Raw genomic sequence first — 23354 nt, 5'->3', positions numbered from 1 at the left:
TCTGTCTTTGTCCTTCTCTTTGTGTCTCTGTTCCTCTGACGGTCCTTCCGCCAGTCTCTATTTTTAGCCCTCTGACACACCCCCTGTGTCCACCTCTCTGTCTGTCTGTCTCTCCCCCTCCCTCGTCTCAGGTCCAGCTTCTGGTCCCAATTAGTTGGTGGCGGCCAAGGCAGTGGCAGGTCCCCCACCCCCGGCTCCTCATTACCGCTGGCGGCTCCTAATGAGCCTGGGGAGGGGGTGACCCCGCGCCCCCGGCCCCCCGGCCTGCGTCACTGCCCGGTGCGGGGGCTGCGGAGGCGATATAAGGGGGCTGCCAGCATCGCTGCCCGAGCCCACTGCGCGGTAGGGGACCGTGCGGGAAGCTGGGGGTGGGTGCATGGTAGGGCCGGGGTTTCTGGGCCAGGATGCAGCCCCACTGAGCCCCTTTCTGGTTCACAGGTGATGGAGACCCGCCAGGTGTCCAGGAGCCCTCGGGTTCGGCTGCTGCTGCTGCTGTTGTTGCTGGTGGTGCCCTGGGGCGTCCGCACTGCCTCGGGAGTCGCCCTGCCCCCGGTCGGGGTCCTCAGGTAGGTGCCAGGCCCAGAACTCCCAGGGAGGGGTGGGGACCTGGAGAAATAGGAAGAGAACGAAAGAGAAAGGGGACCCAGAAAGCGGGACAGAAGCCCAAAGAGAGGGCGACCGAGACCCAGCGAGAAGACAGAGACTAGGGGTGGTGGAAGGCGGGAGGAGGGTTTGGTGGTGGTGGTGGTGGTGCGAGAATGGACAGAGAATCAGCAAGGGAAAGAGACACAGAAAGATAGATCCCGAGAAAGGCGTGGAGAAGGCTCGAAAGGAGCCGATGCAGAAACGGATTCGTTCTTTGAGCAACGTTTAGTGGGTTCTTGGTGTGCGCCTGGCCATGTGCTGAGCGCTGTGGGCGGACAAGTGCATCAGACTCGGTCTCAGTACCCGGGGAGTTTCGAACCTGGTGAGCAGAGAGACAGAGACCCACACAGAGAACGAGACAGAGGGAGCCGGACCGACCCACTTCACCGACGGGGCAGTAACAGGGCTTCAAGTTAGACCGCGGGGAGGACAGGCGGCGGCGAGCGCGGATCTGGACGCGCGGCCACCGCGTCTCTCCACAGCCTCCGCCCCCCAGGACCGGCCTGGGCGGATCCCGCCACCCCCCGGCCGCGGAGGAGCCTGGCGCTGGCGGACGACGCGGCCTTCCGGGAGCGCGCGCGGTTGCTGGCCGCCCTCGAGCGCCGCCACTGGCTGAACTCGTACATGCACAAGCTGTTGGTGTTGGACGCGCGCTGAGCGCGCCGCCAGTCCCCATCTTAATAAAGACCCTGCCGTGAGCTCCGGACTGCGCCTCGTTCCTGTGCGACCTGCGTGTGCGTTGGGTTGGGGGCGCGGGGCTGGAAAGGTTGGGGTAGAAAAGAGACAGGACTTTGCGTCGGCCACTCTGGCATCTCTCCCCTCAGTCCCCACTCTATTTTCTTTCCTCAATTCCGTTTCTCTGCCTCTGTCTTTGTCCAGGAAGCTGGCTTCTTTCCTATTTCTGGATCTCTGCTTCCCTACCGCCCCCCACCTCCGCTCTGTCCCCTCCTTTCATTCTGGGTCCCTGTCCCTTCCTACCCCCGTCTCTGTCCCCTTCTCTCTGTTTCTCTGTAATCTCCAAGGTCTCTGTCATCCTCTGTCTCTGTTCCCTTCTCTGAGTCTCTTTCCTCTCTGGGTATGTGTCCCCGTCTCCCTGCGTCCTTGTGGGTATCTCCCCTTTTACCCTCTTGGGTTTCTGGTCTTCTGAGAATCTCTGCCTCCTCTCTCTATTCTCCTTCTGCCTCTGAAACTCTTCCTTTCCTTCTCCCTCACTTTCTTTTTTCCTTTTTCCTCTACCTGACTCCTTCATATCTTCCTTTTTTTCCCCCTCCGTTAGGTTTCTATCTGTCTCTCCACCAGCTCCCACCTTTGAATTTCGCTGTTCCTCCTCCCCATCACTTCCAGACTTCTCCCCAGGCACAGTGGAAAGATCGTAGGCCCTGGTGTGAGGCAGCCCTAGCATCCAAACCCAGGGTCCTCCAAATCTAGCTGCGTAGTATTGAGAAAGCCTTCTTGACGTCAGTCTCCGTGCCTCCTTTTCTTCATCTGTTATGAGGATCCAATAAACTATCCTTCATAAGACTTCAGCGCAGCGCCTGTCACGTAGCAAAATGCTTTTTTTGGAAAAGGGTTTCCTCCTTTCACAGCAGCCTCCAGCGATTTTTTTCAGGGTTTTCCGACTTCAGGTCTCCCTCTCGGGAGACCACCGGGGCGCCAGGCTGGGGCAGGAGAAGAGGAGAGAGGAGCAGGCGTCAGGCTCCAAAAAGGACAGGGAAAGGGCGGGGAGATACCTGGGCTGCAGGTGAAGTGAGAAAAGTGCCAATCAAAATCTGTCTCTTTCCCGGGAGGTCCAGCCTGCCCTTCAGCTCCGCCCTCAAGGATAACCATGGCAACCCGGTGGTCCACAGAGGGCCAGATCAGCGCGCTTGGGGCGCCGTTCGTGCGGACCGCGCTCTCATTGGTTTAAAGAAGAGGGTGGAGCTGGCCGCGTCTGCTGCGCGGGAAGCGGGGTCGCCGCATGCGGTTGGCAAGGTCTCCCAGAGTTTGCATTTTCGGAAGGCGGACCGAGCCCTAATTGGCCCTTGGACTGTGGGGGCGGGACTGTTTCTCTGTCGTTCCTAATAACAAAGGAAAAACTGTATTCTTCAAAACTATCTGGAGTTGGCCTAATTTTACAAATAAGACTGAAAGTCAGGAGGAATTTTCCTAAGTTGTTAGAGCTACTAAGCGACAGAAGGATAACTGGAATCCAGGTATGTGCAATTTCAAAAGTCTCGACTTTTCCACTACTCTCATGGAGAAATGGAATTAAAATGTTAATGAGCAGTTGCTATATAGCGGGCACTCTTCTAAGTGCTGTGCTTGTATTAGCTCTTTTAACCTCACAACGACGCTATGAAGAGCCTCCTCCTGTTTCCCCGAGGGCCTGGTAGCTGGGTACTGGCCTGGTCTCTTCCCACACTCTATTTTCTCCCTGATCCGTTTCCGAACATTTGAGGTTTTTGACCAAAATGGTGTCTGGAACCTCCTCCCTCCCCACTCTACTCTCAAGCAAATTCAGCAGTCCCCACAGCTTCCGCCACCACCCACAGCTGACAACACCCAGACCCCCTTCTCCAGCCTGGGAGCTCAGAGCTCAGGACTCCAGCCCCTAAATGAACTGAGTCTTTCCCTGAACTCACTCTTTATCATGGGTTCCCTATCTTGGGAATGGCTGCACTGTCTCCTAGTCACTGGACCAGGTCCCAAGGGTTGTCCTTGTCCTGCCCCTTTCGCCATCCTTTACAGCTTGTCAGTCTCCAGCCTGGTCCCTCCCGCCCTGCCATGGCTTTGCTCTTCCCTCCTCTCCACCCGCATGCCCTGCCTCAGGCCTTATTCTCTCCTACCTGGACCACAGCCCCAGACTCCTCCCCACCTGCTGGCCTTCATTCTTATCCCCTTCATTCATTGATCTCCTGCACAAGCCCCAAACGCTCTTCTTCCCACCCAGAGTTCTGCCTTCCCTTGCTCACAGCCCTTTCACGGGCACTGGGGAATAAAGTTCAAGCTGGTGTTCAAATTCCTTCACGGGCTCTTGCCTACCTCTCTTATTTCCCACCACTCTGTAGACTTCAATCCCTTCGCGACTCCAAATCTTTTTATTTTTATTTTTTAATCCAGCAACAGGATGCTGCCCATGGCTCTCCACACACACTGGTCTCTTTCCCACCTCTATGACACCCTCCCTGGGCCCCTGCTGACTGTAACCCAAACCTTACCCATCTTTCAAGACTAAACACAAATGTCACTTGTCTGGAAAAAATTCTGTAACCTGGCCGGGCGCGGTGGCTCAAGCCTGTAATCCCAGCACTTTGGGAGGCCGAGACGGGCGGATCACGAGGTCAGGAGATCGAGACCATCCTGGCTAACACGGTGAAACCCCGTCTCTACTAAAAAAATACAAATTAGCCGGGCGAGATGGCGGGCGCCTGTAGTCCCAGCTACTCGGGAGGCTGAGGCAGAGAATGGCGTAAACCGGGAGGCGGAGCTTGCAGTGAGCTGAGATCTGGCCACTGCACTCCAGCCTGGGCGACAGACCCAGACTCCGTCTCAAAAAAAAAAAAAAAAAAAAAAAAAAATTCTGTAACCTCCCAGCCGAATCAGTTGCCTTTTCTGGGCTCTCACAGAACTTGCAGCTACCTCCATCAGTCTTTTTTTTTTTTTCTTTTTGAGACGGAGTCTTGCTCTGCCACCCAGGCTGGAGTGCAGTGGCCGGATCTCAGCTCACTGCAAGCTCCGCCTCCCGGGTTTACGCCATTCTCCTGCCTCAGCCTCCCGAGTAGCTGGGACTACAGGCGCCCGCCACCTCGCCAGGCTAGTTTTTTGTATTTTTATTTTATTTTATTTATTTATTTATTTATTTTTTCTGAGACGGAGTCTTGCTCTGCCGCCCAGGCTGGAGTGCAGTGGCCGGATCTCAGCTCACTGCAAGCTCCGCCTCCCGGGTTTACGCCATTCTCCTGCCTCAGCCTCCCGAGTAGCTGGGACTACAGGCGCCCGCCTCCACGCCCGGCTAGTTTTTTGTGTTTTTTAGTAGAGACGGGGTTTCACCGTATTAGCCAGGATGGTCTCGATCTCCTGACCTCGTGATCCGCCCGTCTCGGCCTCCCATAGTGCTGGGATTACAGGCTTGAGCCACCGCGCCCGGCGTTTTTTGTATTTTTAAGTAGAGACGGGGTTTCACCGTATTAGCCAGGATGGTCTCGATCTCCTGACCTCGTGATCCGCCCATCTCGGCCTCCCAAAGTGCTGGGATTACAGGCTTGAGCCACCGTGCCCGGCCTCCATCAGTCTTTAAATAGGTTTGATTCTGTCCCTCCCTCGCTCAAAACTCTCCAAGGAAGCATCTGGAGTGCTGAAACTGTCTACTATTTTGACCCGGGCTGTGATTTTCATGGGCATATACGTACACAAAAGTTTATCCGGCTGATACTTAAGGTTTGTCTGCTATCTGTATGTAAGCTGCGCCTCAATTAAAATGTCAAAAATCAAAGACAAACAAGCAATAAAACCTCCCAAAGCCCCATTATTCTCAGGAGAAAACCTGAGCTCCTCAGCTTGATGTTGGAGGTCCTGCTTTCCTCTACAGCTTCATTTTCTAAGGTCTAGCTGTTGCAAAGAAATGATGAACAAATATTTGTTGAATCAATAAATGGCACCCCGGTGCATTTCCTGTTTGCCATTTGCACTCTAGCGGACATCTCTGGTGTATGCCTGGTCCACATCCCTGTCCCCCTTTTTCTGTAGAGAGTTGTTGTTGCCTTTGATGGCTGTGACTGGAGAGTCTGGTGGGGCTGCCAATCTCGTGATCCTTCTCCTTGGCCACAGGGATGGGCATGGGCCACACACGTGGCCTGTCATAGCAGCCCAATCCCCTGAGAGCTGGGGAAGGGGACCCTCCTTTGACTCTCCTGGTTGAAGGTGGGGCCCTGTCTCCTTCCTATCTTGGGATTTTCCCAGATAAGGAAGGATGTTCAACTGATAGGCTGCTATAAACAGCAGACAGCCACCATGTGAGTTCATTCGCTGAACTGGACTGAGACTGAGTTTGGGTCCCAACTCTCACAATTTTTAGCTGTGACATCTAGGCCAAGTCATTTAACTTCTCTGTGCTTCAGTGTCTTCATTTGTAAAGCAATAATAGCACCATCTACTTCTTAGTATTGAGGTGAAGATTAAATACATATCTCAAAGTGCCTAGCTCAGCGCCCTCCCACCCTGGGGCCAGCCATCCTGGGTGTCCACTCTTGTTATTTACAGGGAGTGCTGCAGCCATGGTGTAAGGATCCTGCTGGAGGTGCTATGAGGCAGGCAAAGCTTGGGGCATTCCCTGCACAACTCCAATACCATGGGCCACGTGCCCCACACAGTGGGTGCCCAATTGTGTATTTTTGGGGAGTAGGGTAGGCTTCTCAGACTCCATGTGCTTCCCTCTTGTGTCCTCAGCTTTACTCCAGCGGGGAAGGGGCTTACGGCGTAATGATGCACCAGAGCTGCACCATGCAGACGGTCCCTGTGAATAACAGGGAGGGGCTGGGGTCTCACATGTGTGTTTTTCTTAATTTGTTTTTGTTTTTTTTGAGACAGAGTCTCACTCTGTTGCCCAGGCTGGAGTGCAGTGGCACGATCTCCACTCACTACAACCTCTGCCTCCCAGGTTCAAGTGATTCTCCTGCCTCAGCTTCCTGAGTAGCTGGGATTACAGGCAGCTCCACCACGCCAGGTGGCTAATTTTTGTTATTTTAGTAGAGACAGGGTTTCACCATGTTGGCCAGGCTGGTCTTGAACTCTTGATCTCAGGTGATCCACCTGCCTTGGCCTCCCAAAGTGCTGGGATTACAGGCGTGAGCCACGGCGCCTGGTCCAGGAAGATTGTCCTTTATTGAGTTAGGATGCAGTTAGGACTGGGCCAACCTAGGCTCCTACCCATGGTGGGGTGGCAGGACAGAGTCAGGATCCTTTTGCAGGAGGGCAAGGCAGAGGTGTAGAGAAGGTAGGAGGGAGAGAGAGATCAGGGAGAGGAGGTATCCTGGAGCCCTTCAAAGCAGCCTGGCGATGCGTGCCAAGGCAACTCAGCAGCTGCACACTGTGGTGGTGTGTAGGTGACTCCCAAAGTGTTTTGTTGGGTCCATGCCCTGCAGTGGTTTTCAGTGTGAAGGAGGTGTGTGGCAAGGCACTTTCAAGGTACCCAGTCTCCACAGAGGTACTTGACCTCCCAGGTCCCCCAGGCTCCCTTACAGTTAAGGGTGGTCACACCAAACAGTCTGGCTAGCGAAACAAACACAAGTCTGCTGGTGGCTCTGGGCAGGCAACTGCTTCTCTTTTATTACGAGTATGATTTAAATCTGCCCACTGCACACTGAGGCTACTGCCTCTCTTTATAGAAAGGAAGGGAAAAGTTTCCGTCTCCCGCAGATGTGATGTAGGAAGCTGCAGTCGCCAACTCCTGAGCATGAGGGAGGGGACAGGAGAATCACTGAGGCCCCGACCGCGAGGCAACCGAGACTTAGCTGTGTACCCACAGCTGCCCTCGCCAGGCTTGTTTTGTGAGGGAATAATCCTTAGTGCTTCATCCATTACTGGGGAGTTTTGCTATTATTAAGAAATGTCAACATTAAAAAACTAGCAGACTTCACATAAAAACCCAACACAGGGATGTGGATCCCCTGTACTGTATCTGGGGTAAGCCGGTGCAACACTGGGCTAACAATGGGGATCCGAATGCAGAGAGGGCCGGGGGATTTCCTGAGCTAGACACTGCTCTGAGGGGCAAGTGGAGCCTCTCACACTGGAGGGGGCTGGAGGTAGCAGAGCTGGAGGTGGGGCCAGGTGGGAGGTGGGGACGGGCCCAGCAGCAGGACAGAGAGCAGCAGCAGCAGCAGCAGGCCCAGGACCGGAGCTGGGATCAGTGGATGTGGAGTGACCCTGGTGGGGAGGTGGGACAGCGTTTAGGGTAGGGTCTGGGCAGCCTCTGCTCTTCCCAAGGTCAGACCACCTCCTTCCTTCTGGAGAGGCCCGGGGGCACACCTTAGCCGCTGTGGGGGCAGGCAGAGCTGGCCCCAGGGCCTCCTCCTGACTGGGACCAGCTCCTTCATCACAGGCACCAAGGCTTGCTGGAGTTCCTGCTGCGCAGGCCTGCTGGGGGAAAGGAGGGAATCACCACTGGGTTTTTCCTTGTCCCCAATTTCCCTCCCGGACCCCGTGGGTCCTATTACCTCTCTGGAGGGCTTTCTAGGATGTCTCCAGGGCAAGGGTCTCCTAGAGGCATAGGGAGATCCGCCTGGGAGGACAAAAGAGGTGCATTTGAGGCACTGGGTTCTGGACTGAGAGGTCCTCAGGTCAGCACAATGGACATAAGCGACCACACAGAAGGTGGTGGAGCTCAGGAGTTAACGGAGTGCACTTCTCTGAGATGCGCTGCCAGGTTGGGTTCCCAGTTCTGCCAGCCTCTGGCTGAGGGTCCTTGGCATGTCATCACACCTCTCCGTGCCTCTCTTTCCGCATCTGCTGGCCAGGGAAGTCCCCACCTCATAGGGTTGACATGGTGACTAAATGAGTGAATGTGGGGGGAAAGAAAAGGTGAGGGCAGTAGCTTGGACAGCGCCTGGTACCTAGTGAGTGCTCAGTGTCTGTGTCAGCTATTCAATATCATCACCTCCAAGTACAATCACAAGGTCAGGATGTGGAGACCATCCTGGCCAACATGGCAAAACCACGTTTCTACTAAAAATACAAAAATTAGCTGGGTATGGTGGCGCATGCCTGTAATCCCAGCTACTCAGGAGGCTGAGGCACGAAAATCGCTTGAACCCGGGAGGCGGAGGTTGCAGTGAGCTGAGATCACGTCCCTGCACTTCAGCCTGGCGACAGAGCGAGACTCCGTCTCAAAAACAAAAACAAAACAAAAATACCATGCCATTATAAATGGCATAATTACAAACGTATTTTTCTCATTGTTCATGGTTGCTATACTGAAATATGATTGATTTTTTATTTTGACCTTTCACCCAGCAACCATGCTAAATTCACTGATTAATTCCAACACTTCATCTGAAGATTCAAAGATCAAAGCCCCAGCTGTCCCTCTAGGGTTAGGCCCCACTCACTGTGCTGCCTCATCCCCCATGTCTCCCTGGAAGGGCCTCACCTCTATGGGTCTCTGGCCTTCCTACCCCCACACCTTTTTGACTCAGATGAGGATGATGAATGACAATAATAATGGCAGTAAATAAAAACAGAACACCAATCACAATCAATATGTTCACCTCTACCACCTGCTGTGCCAGGCACGGACCCAGGCCCTTTATGACGTGGTCCTTAACCCTCCTCCCCACCCTGGGAGCTAGGAAGAGATTATCCCCGTGTGAGCTGTGAGGAAGCTGAGGTGGAGCCCCAGTCTCTGCAAGGCAGTGTGTGGTATGTCGAGAGGAGGTGGGCTTCGGGGCCAGGGCGCTAGGAGCTGAGTGTCATGGAGGCAGCTAGCTCGGCCGGTTTGGACCCTGAAGAGCCCCAAGGGCCCTGACAGTGCCTGACGCACAACAGGCAGACTCCAGCCCAGCTCCCGCCTTCCTCAGCTCAGAACCCAGGGCTCCTCACCTCTCCTTACTGAGTTTCTTTCCCCGTCCTTGCCTGAGAACAGAAATCCTAACCTCCACTGGGCACTGGGCTCTGAGGAGCAGAGGAGCTGGCCTGTGTGGCTGCAGGTGGGGGGGCTGTGGGCACTGTGCCCCCAGGGAGTTCTGAGGCTGGCTGGGGCGGGCCAGCCCAACCTCTCCCGAGTGTGGGCGCATGTGCGTGTGCATTTATGCAATCCGGGGGTGCAGCCACGTCTACGAGGCCTGCGGTGTGGTGGCTGCAGCCCTGTGTGTGTGGCTGGGGGGCTCCCCTGGGAGCAGCCTGGCCGCCCACCAACCTCCAGGCCTCCCCCCACCTCGCCATCGCTCTCATTAGCTACAGCAAGGGCCTTGTTATCTCTTGGCCAAATGATTTTTCTCTCTGCTCCTGAGGAGTTGGGGTGTGAGGTTGGGGCTTGGGAAGAGTTGAAATGAGCGACTCAGCCTCTGCGGGCTTGGAGTGGATGGGGACTGGGGAGGGGTGCTGGGGACTGCCTACCGTGACCTGGCTCTCTGCGTCCTCCTCTTCCTCTCTTCTGGTCAACCTGAGGGTCAACAAAGTCACTGCTGGCATCGTCCTCTCCTCCCTGGTTCCCTTTGCCTACTATGGGCTGGGAGGGAAGCCTTGGAGCAGGGTCTTAGCACAGGCCCGGGAGCATGGACGGGCCTGGGGGAGGCCAGGGAGCATGGACGGGCCTGGGGGAGGCCAGGGAGCATGGACGGGCCTGGGGGAGGCCAGGGAGCATGGACGGGCCTGGGGGAGGCCAGCGAGCATGGACGGGCCTGGGGGAGGCCAGGGAGCATGGACGGGCCTGGGGGAGGCCAGGGAGCATGGACGGGCCTGGGGGAGGCCAGGGAGCATGGACGGGCCTGGGGGGTGTCCTGCATATGTATTTTTCACAGGAATTTAAAAAAATTATCCAAAGGGTCTGTGACCACTAAAGAATAAGGGGGCCTCTTTATCTCAGAGTGGTTTTCTCAGCCACTACTTCCCCAGTGGGTCCCCCAGCTGGGAACTGAGGCTTCCAGCTCTCTCACCTTCCAAAGTACCAGAGATTCAGGCTTCTGTAAGACCCCAGAGCACGTGTCGAAACGCCCTTCCTGTCTAGTGGGTTGAGCCATTTTTCAATGGCTGTCACTGGGTACTGTCTGAGGACTGGCACGCCAACTCAGACCTCCCAGCCCACAGAACCCAACTGTTGGAGCTCTTCCCCATGCCAAATCCTCTTAGGTGTGCAAGCCCCTCTTCCAGGAGGACTGGAAGAGCCCTGAGGGGTCAGCATGCCACTCACTCACTCATTTACTCACATCTTCCAAGGAGCAGACCCTGGGGCTATGGGCTGGGAGATGAGCCCTGGCCCTGCCCTCAGCGAGTCTCAGAGTCTTGGTCTAGGAGGACATCTGGCTTCCAACCCTGCCTTGGGGAAGGCTCCTAGGGAGGCCCCTCCTAGGGTCATAGCCATCTGAGTCCCTGAAATGCTGCTTTGGGGTCTCAGGCCTCAAGCTGCCCAGCCTGAATGTCCCTTAGAGACCCAGCCATCCACACCACCAGCCACTGCCTTCACTAGGGAGCAGAGATTCAGCCCTGCAGTTGCCACTACCACCAGCTTCAGACCCAAAACCCTCAGAGATACCCTCAGGAATACAGCTGTGCTCCCACGCAATAAGGGATCCAGGCTTTTAGGCCCCAGTCAGACATACACTGTCTGATCCCCTGAAACTTCTACTTGGGACCCAAGCCCTCTCAAGGTCCAAGTCCTAACCGCTGGCTACCTTTAGGGGCCATTGTATTCACCAGCTTCCTCACTCCCAGCTTTCCAACCTGCGGATCAAACAGCCCCTGCCCTCTGGAAACTCGGAAACTCGCATGGCACCTGCCTCCCCGACTTCCACTACTGCTCAGCCCCTTCTCCCCTCCTTTCTCTGGTGACGCAAAGGGAGGTCATAGCTCCAGAGCTCACATCCCGCCCAATCTCAGCTCTTCCCAGACAAGTCCAATTAGAGGCCTTGGCAGGCAGCCTCATTAGTAGCCGCAGCTGGGAGCCTGAAAGAGGGGAGGGGGAGAGGGAAGCAACACAGGAAACCAGAGGCCCCAAGGCCAGGGCCCTGGAGGAGGGTGGGCCCAGTCATCTAGTGCTTTCTCCATCGTCAGAGGCCTGGACACAGCCTCCTAACAATCACATCCCAATCACAGGGCTGGAACTTCATAGCATACGACCAAATGCTCACACCAGCCTGACTGCAAAGTACCTGAGTTGGAATCTGAATCCACGCTGATTCCAGAGACCCCCCTCACCCCCAAGATCTCCCAGCTGACTGGGAGCTCTCCAGGGAGGTTCCCCAGAGCCTCGGGAAAGGTGTGTTCAGTGAGAGAACGACCATGTGACTGAGCTGTCCCTTCTGCCTGACAATTGTGTCTTCTTGTCTAAGAGTTTCCTATACTAACACCACTCCCTCAGGGCTCCATTCAGGCATGGTGGCCTGCCTCGGCCTCGCTGAGAGCCTTCCCCCGAGGCGGAGTCGGGAACCAGATCTCCTCCTAGACCTGAGGGCAGGGCCAGGTCTCATCTCCTGGCCTACAGGTCTAGCGTCTGCTCTGGGAAGATGTGAAGAATGAGTGAATGAGTGGCATGCCGACCCCCTCAGGGCTCATCCAGTCCTCCTACTCTAAGCATCTGTGAATCGGGTGTCACCCTGAGGCAGATGGATGGCTCAGCTCCTTACCACATGGATGGCTCCTTCCTTCCTTCTCCATGGTGCCCTGGCTCTCCCTGGAAGTTTCTCTGTGGAAACAAAAAGGTTAGTTCTTCTCTGATTCTTCTCACTCAAAGCTCCACCCCTAACAGTGCCCACTGTCTCCCCGCTGGTCCCAGACCCCATATGCAAAAGGTCTTCCAGGCTGCAACCTGCACATGAATTCACCACCGTCTACAACCTACCCTCCTCTTGTGCTCCCCTACATGAGGATGGCCCTATTATCCCCCTGAGGGCAGAAGCCAAAAACCAAAGGGTTGTTCTCTATGCCACCAAGCCCCCTTCCCTCACAGGACCCAGGAGTCCCAGTCGCCTAAACTTCCTGGATGTTCCACAGACCTCGTACACGTATCTGGGTCCCACGGGAGATGAGCACTTCCCTGTCCAACCGCCTTCTCATCCCAGGTTCCCAGACTTGGGCTGGGTCCATCTGCTCCCCCTCAGGACCCAAGTACCTCTTGGTTTCTCCAGAGACATATCAGCATTGCCCTTGACCTCAACAACCAACTTGACATGTTTTTTAAATGCAATCCTTGAGCTCCAGGCTGGTGCACCCAACTGCTTCCAGGCAGCCCCCAGACATCCCTCAAGATTTCACCTCATGAGGTCACAAGTTCCAAGTCTTTCTTCTTCTCCTCCCTCCCCATCACCCACATCCCATCTGATCCCCGCTCTGTCCCTCCACCCCAGTTATGTCTGTCTGTCCCTTTTCCTCCATCCCTAGGGCCCTGGCCTGGCTCAGGCTTCATCACCATTGCTCCAGCCTCCTCCCTGCCTCCAGTAGGTCCCTCACATGGTCCCAGAGGGATCTTTTCATGCCCAGAGCTGACCCCACCCTTCCTGTGGCTTTCCGAAGAAAAGTACAATCTGTTGGCTTGTCAGAGATTTCCTTTCATGATCTGGCCCTGGCCTCATCTCTCACTAGTCACCCCCAGCTACCCTCTACTCCTCAAGCATATCATGATTTTATGCCAAGGCCTTGCACAGGCTGTGTCAGTGCCTAGAAGGCCTCTCTTTCCTCCAACCACTTAATCTCCTTCTCTCCCTCTCCCTCCCCCTCCTCCCCTCCCCCTCCTCCCCTCCCCTCCCTTTCCTTTCCTTTCTTCCTTCCTTCCACTTGAGTATCAGTTTCTCTTCAATATCTCCCCCAGTCTCTGACCTGACAGATACCCCTTCTCTGGGCTGCCACAGGCCCACCCCCCACCTCTAGCACAAGGATCATTCTGCACTGGGCCAACCCATTTGCAGGGTCTCTCCTATCAGGCCTTGAGCACTGAGAGGCCTGGCCCCAAGGGACTCAGCTCTGTATCCCTGGGCCCCTCACAGGCTGCACCCTGAGGCCTGGCTCAGCCTTCCCCTTGACAAGCCTGTCTCTCAGGCGCATCTGAGAGCTCAAAGCAGAAGCCCCATCTGACGGACACTTCTGGGGATGAGGCTCTGTCCCCGGCAAGCTGCGTGACCATGGACATGTGATTTCTCCCTGAGCCTCAGTTTCCCATGAGTAACAAGATGAGGATGCCTGCCTTACAGAGACACCAGGAGAGTTCAGTGAGAACCCAAACAAGCTCTGCTGTCAACGAGAAACACAGAAGCTTTTCTCAAACCAGGGAAAAAGTGATCAGAGAAATGAGTCTCTCCTGAAGGATGGCAAAGCACTTTGAAGACAATACAAGACAATACAGCATCGTTGACAGAGCTGTTTACAACATTTTCTTTAAAAGAAAAAAAGAAGGCCGGGCGCGGTGGCTCAAGCCTGCAATCCCAGCACTTTGGGAGGCCGAGGCGGGTGGATCACGAGGTCAGGAGATCGAGACCCTCCTGGCTAACACGGTGAAACCCCGTCTCTACTAAAAATACGAAAAACTAGCCGGGCGTGGTGGCGGGCGCCTGTAGTCCCAGCTACTCGGAGGCTGAGGCAGGAGAATGGCGGGAACCCGGGAGGCGGAGCTTGCAGTGAGCCGAGATTGCGCCACTGCACTCCAGCCTGGGTGACAGAGCAAGACTCTGTCTCAAAAAAAAAAATAAAAAATAAATAAATAAATAAATAAATAAATAAATAAATAAAAGAAAAAAGAGAGAGAGAGAGAGCCCAGAGCAGTGACTCATGCCTGTAATCCCAGCACTCTTCGAGCCACTGGCACAGCCTGTGCAAGGCCTTGGCATAAAATCATGAGGCTGAGGTAGGAGGATCACTTGAGCCCAGGAGTTCAGCCAGCCTGGGCAACATAGGGAGACCTCATTTCTACAAAAAATAGAAAAATCAGCTACGCATGGTGGCACACGCCTGTGGTTCCAGCTACTTGGGAAGCTGAGGTGGGAGGATCACCTGAGTCCAGGGAGATTGAGGCTGCAGTGAACTGTGATAATGCCACCCAGCCTGGGCAACAGAGAAGAGAGTGAGATTCTGTCTCAAAATAAATAAATAAATAAAAAAGCAAGGTGCAGTGGCTCATGCCTGTAATCCAGCATTTTGGGAGACCGAGGCAGGCAGATCACCTGAGACCAGGAGTTCAACACCAGCCTGGCCAACATGGTGAAACCCTGTCTCTACTGAAAAACACAAAAATTAGCCAGGTGTGGTGGCAGGTGCCTGTAGTCCCAGCGGCTCGGGAGGCTGAGGTGGGAGGATTGCCTATGTCCAGGAGGTTGAGGCTGCAGTGAGTCAAGTTCACTCCACTCTAGGCAACAGAATAAGACAAGATCCTGTCTCTAAAAACCAAAAACAAAAAACAAAAACAAAAAAAACAAAAAACAAAACAAAACAACAAAAAACAAACAAACAAAAAAACCCAATGGTTATTGCTGAGTTAAAGATGTCATAGTGAGCTTGCTGGCTTTTCTTAAAGGTACTTATAATTGAAACATAAATGCTTAATATATCCTTAAAATGTTAGCATAAACAACTTACTTATTCCCTTCCTACAGTAGTACAATTTTAAATAATGTAATTCCTGAGAGTGTTTCCTAAAAAAACAAAACAACAATAAAAGCCACAGTGCAATTTGTGTGTTTGCTTTGTTCACCTTTGTCTCCAACGCTGGCAGGTCAGTCCCTGGGGCAGGGGTGGTATCTGGTCTGGCTTGTGGCTGGGTGTCCAGCACACAGTGTGCTCTCAATTAACATTTTCTCATCAAATGGGGAACAAGCAAAGGTGTGAGTGAATGGGCTGGCCAGGGCGGCACCTGGAGCTCCGGGCCCCTTTCCAGCTCCTGGACTTCAGAGCTTTTCCTGTGCTCACCTGTCCCCCAGCTGGGGCTTCAGATGGAAACTCAGCTTCCTCACTGGTATCATGGGTGACTTCCTCCCACTGCCACACCCCACACAGAGGGTTGGAGAGATCAGCAATTGCCACTTCCTGTTTCTGGGACAGAAGTTGTTTCCGAGGTCAGGGAGAGCCATATTAAGGTAGAAGACAAGGTCAGAGATAGAAACGGGTTTAGGTGTGTGGCTGAAAATAGGATGAGAGGTAGAAAAGAGCTGGTGTGGGGCTGGGGTTGGGGAGTGGGCAGAAGCAGGAACAGGGGAGGGTTTGCTGCCAGGACCAAGGTCTGGGTTCGAGATGAAGTTAAGGAGTGAGATGGTCATGGAGGGAGACGAGATAGGGGTGAGTCACAGCTGGATCAGACTGGGGTCTGGCATAGGCCTGAGGCTGGCAGTGGGTTTGGGGTTAGGATCCCAGATAGAGTTAGAGAAAAGCTAAGGTTGCGATGGGAGCCTCTGGCAGCAATGTGGGTTAGGGCTAGGCTGGTGTGAGGATCAGAGTGGGGAGATGTTTGGAGATTCTGCCTCGGTGGCCTGCAGCTTATTCCAGGCGTGTTAGGCCCACCTGTCGAATGGCCTCGATCTCCAAGCCCAGCGATGGGGGCAGCAGCTGGGTCCAGCCCACTCTTCTCAGCTGGGCCCCTTCAGGTAGCCTGGCCACACAGGGAGGAGGGAGGAAGGCGGCCTTTGTGCCTGGTGGCCACTCAGTCGGCTCATGCTGGCCTCCCTTCCCTGCCCACCTTGGGGCTGGAGGCCAGGGTGTCCTTGCCCTTAGGCTCCCCTCCTGCCTCCTCCTACCCCATGAAGTTCCACTCACTCATCGGGCCCCCCATAGGTCTGACTCAGCTGCTCCTCCAGGCGTGAAATCTCCAGCCTCAGTTCCTGCAAAGGAGGAAGTGGGGGGCACATCTGGCTCTCCATTTTTCCCACCCCTGGGCTCCTCTTCCAGGGTTCTTTCCACTTTCCTGACCACTTTGGGCTCCCCAGACACATACTGCCTAGGGACAAAGGGCAGAAAGCCATGACAGAATGTTAGGAAGCCAAAGAGAGACAGAGAGCAAGAGGAATCCAGAAGCTAAAGCACAGGCCAAGAGGCCGGGCGTGGTGGCTCACGCCTGTAATCCCAGCACTTCAGGAGGCCGAGGTGGGCAGATCACGAGGTTAGGAGATCGAGACCATCCTGGCTGACAGGGTAAAACCCCGTCTCTACTAAAAATACAAAAAATTAGCCGGGCGTGGTGGCACGCGCTTGTAGTCACAGCTACTTGGGAGGCTGAGGCAGAAGAATCACTTGAACCCAGCAGGAGGAGCTTGCAGTGAGCCAAGATGGTGCCACTGCACTCCAGCCTGGGCGACGCAACCAGACTCCGTCTCAAAAAAGAAAAACAAAACAAAAGCACAGCCAAGAAAATTAAGAGAAGGAAGGCAGAGGCAGTGATGCATGAAAACATGAAAGACATACATGGAGACAGACTCACAGACAGGCAAGAGCAACACTAGCGCTAAGAGACTGGAAAAGACCAGAGCCAAACAGAGAAGACTTGCCTAGGGAGACAGACAGCCTAGACCTAGAGGCAGAGACAGGAACCCACAGGGGCCTGGCAGAGACACATAAAGATGAGGAGGGGAGGCTGGGCGTGGTGGCTCATGCCTGTCATCCCAGCACTTTGGGAGGCCGAGGTGGGCGGATCACGAGGTCAAGAGATCAAGACCATCCTGGCCAACATGGTGAAACCCCATCTCTACTAAAAATACAAAAATCAGCTGGGCATGATGGTGTGCGCCTGTAGTCCCAGCTATTTGGGAGGCTGAGGCAGGAGAATCGCTTGAACTTGGGAGGCAGAGGTTGCAGTGAGCCGAGATTGCGTCACTGCACGCCAGTCTGGTGACAGAGGGAGACTCTGTCTCAAAAAAAAAAAAAAAAAAGATAAGGAGGGGTGTGTGAGAAGACACCCACAGAGAACGAAAGTGAATGGAAGGAAGGAACAGAGAAAAAGTGAAAAGGCAGATACAGAAACAGAGGGTGGGACACACAGTAAGTCATACAGTCAGACATTAAGGATGGAAGAAGCAAGATGTGGCCACCGACAGAGAAAGAGGGACGAGGAGGAGAGGCAGCAAGTCCCGGAGATGGCAAAAGAGAAGTGGCGAGGGCCGCTGAGTTACCTGCGTCGTCACTCTGTATTCTTGCAAGGTCTGGGCCAGGCTCTCCACATGGCGAGTGCGCTGGAAAAGCCGAAAGCCAAATGAGACTGGGACCAGTTCCCCAAAGACAGTGGGGTTGGTGGTGGCGGGGGGACTGGCTGGGGGGTTAAGGGACAAGGGTGAGCTTGAGGGAGGAGCTGGGGCCCAAGAGAGAGCACCGGGCAGAAGGGCTTCTAGATCCCTGAGGGGCCACATTGGGACCTGGGGAATCCCTCCAATCTCTCCGGCTGCACATCCAAGGATCAGACCCAAGTAGGACGTCCTTTTCTAGACCAGGGGCAGGAAGTGGCTGGCGCACATGGGAAGGCAAATCTCTTTCCCTCCCCAGGCCCCTCACCTCAGAGAGGATGGTGTCTCGTTGGCAAATGAGGTGTTCACACTCAAAGAGCTGCCGCTGCCAAGAAAGGAGCCGGTCTGTCCATCCAACCTCCCAGGACACCCCTCGGTCCTGCCCTCCGTCTGGCCTGCCTTGCTCTCCCACACCCCACCGATTCAACCTCCTGAGACGTTCTGGGACTTCAGGGATTTTAGGGATGCCTGGGTGGTCCTGGGAGTCTGACAGTTTGATGGAAGACCCTGCTCTCATCAGGCTGCAGTCACTAAAACCGGAAATGGGAACAATGGCCCTGGGGTGGTGGAAAGTTGTCAGGCACTAGGAAGGAGTGGCACCTTCAAAGTGTCCTTCTCCATGGCCAGTTCTTGACTTCTCTTCTTCATTCCATCCCGCTCAGCCAGCAGTTTCTCGTTCTAGAAGAAGGAATGGCTGGTTACATTCACTTCAGCAAATGGTGATGTTAAAATTAACAGCAGATACTTGCTAAACACTTGACTGATATACATCAGGTCTCATGCTAAGCACTTCATGTTTTAACCCATTTAATTCCTCCCACCATTCCGGTGGGACCTCAGCTTTAATTTCTCTGAGTGTGGCTCCCCCATCTATAAAAATGGAGCTAGGCCAGATCACGTCTATAATCCCAGCACTTTGGGAGGCTGAGGCAGGTGGATCACGAGGTCAGGAGTTCCAGACAAGTCTGGCCAACATGGTGAAACCCCGTTTCATCAGGTGAGCCCTGATGAAGCCTAGGGCCTGGGTACCATGGGAGCACTAACAGGCTTCCTGAGGAGGCGCTACTGAGTCTTCAAGGCTGAGGACAGTTAGCTGGGAAAACAACAGGCGGGAGAGGGCAACCCATGCCAGTCATAAAATGGGACCTGTGCATAAAATGGCCCAGATTCCAGTCCAAAGTTTAGGGGCACCAAAAACCTATCACGTTGCACAGGGTTTCAAGGTGAGGGGGTCACTGGGGAAATGCACTTTGGGGCATGGAGGCAGTCCAGAGTTCCCCTTCACCACACCCCTCCTCCTGGCACACCAGGGGATATACCAAGGCCAGCCTCTCCCTCTCTCCCGCAAGCTCCAAGTCCTCCATCAGGTGCTTTGCCTCTCAGTCTCAGCAGGCCTGGGCTGCCAGGTGAAGGGCAGAGGAAGGACAGGAAAGGAGTGCTGTGTCAACATCTGTCCACCTGGTAGGGATTTGCAGGCCAGATCCTGGGCCACTCGGCAGGGAACCTGGTTACTCAGCTGCTCCTGCCTCCTTCTGCAGTAACCTGAGCCAGCTCTGTAGGTTCTCCATAGGAAGGCTGCCTGGATCTTCAGTGTCTGAGTGTCTTGTTACTCCAGCATTATTCTACTGTAACTTGAGAACTCAATCTATAGATGCTCTGTAGGCAGCTGTGTGGAGGGGGAAGGTAGAGGGGAGGGAACCAAGAATAGCTCGTTTATCAAGGGCCAAGGGTGTCCCAGACGCTGCTCAAGGCACTCGACCTGGCAGCAGGCCTTCCTGGTGGGGAGGAGGCAGAGATGAGACTGCTGGTTGCTATTTACCCTGCTTACTCCTTCTGCTTTTGTCGAGGGATCTACTCTCTCTGTCCGAGGGCAGATGGGTCCCAGCCCCAGCCATGGGAGTGAGTCAAGGTGGAAATCTTGGCAGATGCACGAAGCTCAGCTGGTGAGCTAACCCAGTAGCCGTTCTCACCCCTTCTCACTTGTTCACCTGCCACTCTAGAGGCTGAAAAAGGTCAGATATCCTCCTGGGCTCCCTTGCAGCTGGGGGTGTTATGTGATCCAGTTCTGGCCAGTGAGATGTAAGAGCTGCTGGGGGTGTGGTGAGAGGCTTCTGATGAAAAGAGCCACGAGAGGGGCATTTCCTGGCTCCCCTTTGCACCACGTTTTCCTACTTTGAATGAGAACATGAGATTGGAGCTGCTGCAGTCATCTGCAATCATGAGGCCACAGGCAGCCAGGGAGCCACCAAACCACCCAGAGACCACCTTCTTCCCAGAGAACACCTTCTTCTAAACCTCTGGTTAAGGAAATGAGTGTCCTGCAGATTGAAGCCATCATTTCTTTGTTCCCTGGAGCCAAAAACGTTCTGGACCTGTCAGTAGCCATATTGCCCATGTAGTCTGGTTATCACGGTTGAAGGGCAATGAACTGTAATGCAGGAAGTTCTGCCAGGGGGCTTCCGGGAAAGGTTCTCATTCCGTTTTTTGAGACAGAATCTCACTCTGTCACCCAGGCTACAGTACAGTGAGGCACAATCTCAGCTCACTGCAACCTCTGCCTCCCAGGTTCAAGTGATTTCCCTGCCTCAGCCTCTCAAGTAGCTGGGACTATAGATGCCCGCCCCCATGCCTGGCTAATTTTTATATTTTTAGTAGAGGCGGAGTTTCAGCATGTTGGTCAGGCTGGTTTCGAACTCCTGACCTCAAATGATCCACCCATCTCGGCCTCCCAAAGTGCTGCGATTACAAGCTTGAGCCACCATGCCTGGCCTTTCATTCTTTTATTTACTTTTTTTGTTTTTTTATTTTGTAGAGACGGGCTCTTATTATGTTGCCTAGGTTGGTCTCAAACTTCTGGCCTAAGCAGTCTTGCTTTGGCCTCCCAAAGTGTTGGGATTACAGGTGTGAGCCACCATGCCGAGCCAGAAATTTTTTTTTTTTTTTTTTTTTTTTGAGACGGAGTCTTGCTCTGTCCCCAGGCTGGAGTGCACTGGTGCCATCTTGGCTCACTGCAACCTCTGCCTCCCGGGTTCAAACGGTTCTCCTGCCTCAGCCTCCCGAGTAGCTGGGATTACAGGTGTGCGCCACCACACCTGGCTGATTTTTGTATTTTTAGTAGAGATGGGGTTTCACCATATTGGCCAGGCTGGTCTCGAACTCCTGATCTCAGGTGATCCACCCACCTCGGCCTCCCAAAGTGCTGGGATTACAGGTGTGAGCCACCGTGCCTGGCAAGGTTTTCATTCTTAAAAAGGGATGTTCTGAAAGAAACTGTCACATCCTGCCTGCACTCCATGTCTCACATGGTACAGTCATCCTGCTGTGAGATTCCCATTGCCTCAAGGGGGTGAGTTTCTTTTTTTTTTTTTTTTTTTTTTTTTTTTTTTTTTTTTGAGACGGAGTCTTGCTCTGCCACCCAGGCTGGAGTGCAGTGGCCGGATCTCAGCTCACTGCAAGCTCTGCCTCCGGGTTCTCGCCATTCTCCTGCCTCAGCCTCCCGAGTAGCTGGGACTACAGGCGCCCGCCTCGTCGCCCGGCTAGTTTTTGTATTTTTTAAGTAGAGACAGGGTTTCACCGTATTAGCCAGGATGGTCTCGATCTCCTGACCTCGTGATCCGCCCGTCTCGGCCTCCCAAAGTGCTGGGATTACAGGCTTGAGCCACCGTGCCGGCCAAGGGGGTGAGTTTTCATGGAAGAGCCAGAAAATAGCAAAAAGTGTTTGGATTTCAGTGTAAAAAACACCGTACATGTAGGACAAATTTTTGGGGGGGAATACATGATCTACCTGGACTAGGCAGAGATCCTTAGAGCTGGGGGTGGCATGCAAGACAGAGAAGAGAAGAGGCTGAAAACAAGCCCGGAGTTTTCCCCTCACCCAGGGCTAGCTATGAGGGGTGGAGGGAATGGATGGAGAACCACAGAGCCCTGGAAGTCTTGGGATCTGACAGGCCTTGCGTGCACTTCCCAGAGCGCTCTCAGAATCATCACGGTGTGAGAATAGAGATGCTACTTTCTTGTAAAAGCAAAGAGGCCTCACTGGTGGGTCCTCTCCAGACCTCTGCCCACCCCAGCCCTGTGCTCTCCGGTCTGTCAAGGCCTGGGTGGGGTTTGGGATCCTTCAGGGAAATGAGCGAGGGACAGGGACTTTGCTAACAGCTCAGGGACACCAGAGGAGTCTCTCTTCTATTTCTCTTGCCCCAGAGAAGCCACATCTCCCCACCATGAGCACCCACCCCGACCTGGGGATATGAGGCAGAGGCTTTGGACAGCGACCCCAGCCTCTTCCCTTTCACAGGAAAGCAACCAAACCACCTCCGTGGCTCTGGATGGGTGTGGAAGTGGTGGAGTGAGAGTCCCAGCCTGGATGAGGGATCACCACCAGAAGATGAAGAGGATGGTATGCCCAGAGATCCAAAGGTAATGTGGGCCTCGCACTGGATGCCAGCACACAGTGGTGACAAACGTTTGTACAAAACCCACCAATCTCAAGAAGAGCAGAGAGAAGAAACATTGAGGACCAGCAGCTTCCTAGAGCACTAGGCTCCTCTGTCAGTCTCCTGCAACTTAGATACCACCTTGAGGTGGGGGGTGGTGACAGGTTTCATTGTCAATTGATGAGTTTGTTTCAATCTAAAAAAACTTAGGTGGGCCCAGAATGAACTAAGATGATGTTTTTCTGTCTCAGATGGAATGGGGCTTGAATTAAATGTGAAGCTTAACTGGGTCTCTTCATATTGTTTGCTAGTCCCTCAGTGAAATGCTGTCAATCCCCAAAACAAGCCTACTGAACAGACACCCTTCTTCCAGTTCTTAGAAAATAAAAGTAGGCCAGGTACAGTGGCTCACGTCTGTAATCCCAGCATTTTGGGAGGCTGAGGTGGGCAGATCACCTGAGGTCGAGAGTTCGAGACCAGCCTGACCAACATGGAAAAACTCCATCTCGACTGAAAAAACAACAACAATAAAAAAAACAAAATCAGCCAGGCGTGGTGGCACATGTCTGTAATCCCAGCTACTCGGGAGGCTGAGGCAGGAGAATCACTTGAACCGGGAGGCGGAGGTTGAGATGAGCTGAGATCATGCCATTGTACTTCAGCCTGGGCAACAAGAATGAAACTCTGTCTCAAAAAAGAAAAGAAAGTAAAAGTAAAGGCTTGAGAAGGAGAAGTCACATGCTTAAAGGTTGCCTACTGTGTAAATGGCAAAGATGAGATTTGAACTCAAGGTTGACTTCAAATCAATTTTTTTTTTTTTTTTTGAGGCTCTCGCTCTGTGACCCAGGCTGGAATGCAGCGATGCAATCTTGGCTCACCGCAACCTGTCTCCCGGGCTCGTGCAGTCTTCCCACCTCAGCCTCCTGAGTGGCTGGACTACAGGTGCACACTACCATGCCTGGCTTATTTTTCTATTTTTTGTAGAGACGAGGTTTTGCCATGTTGCCTGGGATGGTCTTGAACTCCTAGGCTAAAGGGGTCCACCCACCTAGTCCTTCCAAAGTGCTGGGATTCCAGGCATCAGTCACTGTGCCTGGCTGTTTTATTCACTGTAAAAAAACACGAATATAGAAACAATGTGAGCTAACTGTTAGTGAGCACATCCTATGTGTCCTTCCTCGTGTCCAAGACTTTACAAGTATCCTCTAGTTGAAGTCTCACACAACCCGGTGAGACAGATGCCACTGTTTTGTTCATCTTTACAGGCGAGGCAGCCGAGACACAGAGAAGGGAGGGACTGGTCCACGCTTATGGAGGTGGCCTCAGCCTGAACCCATGTAGGCTGACCCCATGCCCCACACTCTCGTCAAGCATGCTAGTTCTCACAGTGTGGTGT

General features: G+C 53.9%; 2 protein-coding genes and 1 long non-coding RNA gene across 14 annotated transcripts in view; 1 reads left to right on the top strand and 2 right to left on the bottom strand.

The window, feature by feature from the left end:
- The first annotated feature begins 348 nt into the window (after positions 1 to 348).
- On the top strand, positions 349 to 1356 carry PTH2 (parathyroid hormone 2). The gene is made up of 2 exons (XM_033224032.1): positions 349 to 566; positions 1128 to 1356. Exons 1-2 carry the CDS (start codon positions 442 to 444, stop codon positions 1300 to 1302), a joined length of 300 nt encoding a protein of 99 aa, XP_033079923.1. The 5' UTR covers positions 349 to 441; the 3' UTR covers positions 1303 to 1356.
- On the bottom strand, positions 475 to 2471 carry LOC117091568. 2 transcript variants are annotated; one of them, XR_004440456.1, is made up of 4 exons: positions 2376 to 2471; positions 1952 to 2180; positions 1270 to 1403; positions 475 to 964 (listed from the first exon to the last, which is right to left on the bottom strand). It is a non-coding gene; the product is annotated as an uncharacterized LOC117091568 (long non-coding RNA). The 2 variants fall into 2 exon arrangements; XR_004440455.1 differs by having other exon boundaries at positions 1952 to 2451.
- A 4446-nt stretch (positions 2472 to 6917) lies between these two features.
- The window catches only part of KASH5 (KASH domain containing 5), a 28747-nt gene continuing 12310 nt past the window's right edge, over positions 6918 to 23354 (bottom strand). For 6 of the 11 annotated variants that reach the window (XM_033224021.1, XM_033224017.1, XM_033224020.1 and 3 more), the window contains 11 exons: positions 18126 to 18203; positions 17794 to 17850; positions 17418 to 17477; positions 16069 to 16133; positions 15817 to 15904; positions 15229 to 15351; positions 11961 to 12019; positions 9736 to 9781; positions 7839 to 7903; positions 7651 to 7761; positions 6918 to 7548 (listed from right to left, as the gene is read on the bottom strand). In XM_033224021.1, coding sequence (XP_033079912.1) covers positions 7407 to 7548; positions 7651 to 7761; positions 7839 to 7903; positions 9736 to 9781; positions 11961 to 12019; positions 15229 to 15351; positions 15817 to 15904; positions 16069 to 16133; positions 17418 to 17477; positions 17794 to 17850; positions 18126 to 18203 — 894 coding nt within the window. In that variant the 3' untranslated portion in view covers positions 6918 to 7406. Of the gene's footprint in view, positions 7549 to 7650; positions 7762 to 7838; positions 7904 to 9735; positions 9782 to 11960; positions 12020 to 15228; positions 15352 to 15816; positions 15905 to 16068; positions 16134 to 17417; positions 17478 to 17793; positions 17851 to 18125; positions 18204 to 23354 lie in introns of those variants that run through there. The other 5 variants (XM_033224023.1, XM_033224018.1, XM_033224019.1 and 2 more) reach the window with 4 other exon arrangements.

Source organism: Trachypithecus francoisi, unplaced genomic scaffold, assembly GCF_009764315.1.
Source record: "Trachypithecus francoisi isolate TF-2019V2 unplaced genomic scaffold, Tfra_2.0 Lachesis_group12, whole genome shotgun sequence".
Classification (NCBI taxonomy): Eukaryota; Metazoa; Chordata; class Mammalia; order Primates; family Cercopithecidae; genus Trachypithecus; species Trachypithecus francoisi.
The sequence above is the reverse complement of the archived record's forward strand: the minus strand, read 5'-3'. Positions and strand labels throughout refer to the sequence as shown.

Coding starts and splice junctions, on each gene's coding strand:
- PTH2 (XM_033224032.1), top strand. CDS start 442: ATGGAGACCCGCCAGGTGTCCAGGAGCCCTCGGGTTCGGCTGCTGCTG. Junction 567..1,127: donor CCCCCGGTCGGGGTCCTCAG/GTAGGTGCCAGG, acceptor GTCTCTCCACAG/CCTCCGCCCCCCAGGACCGG.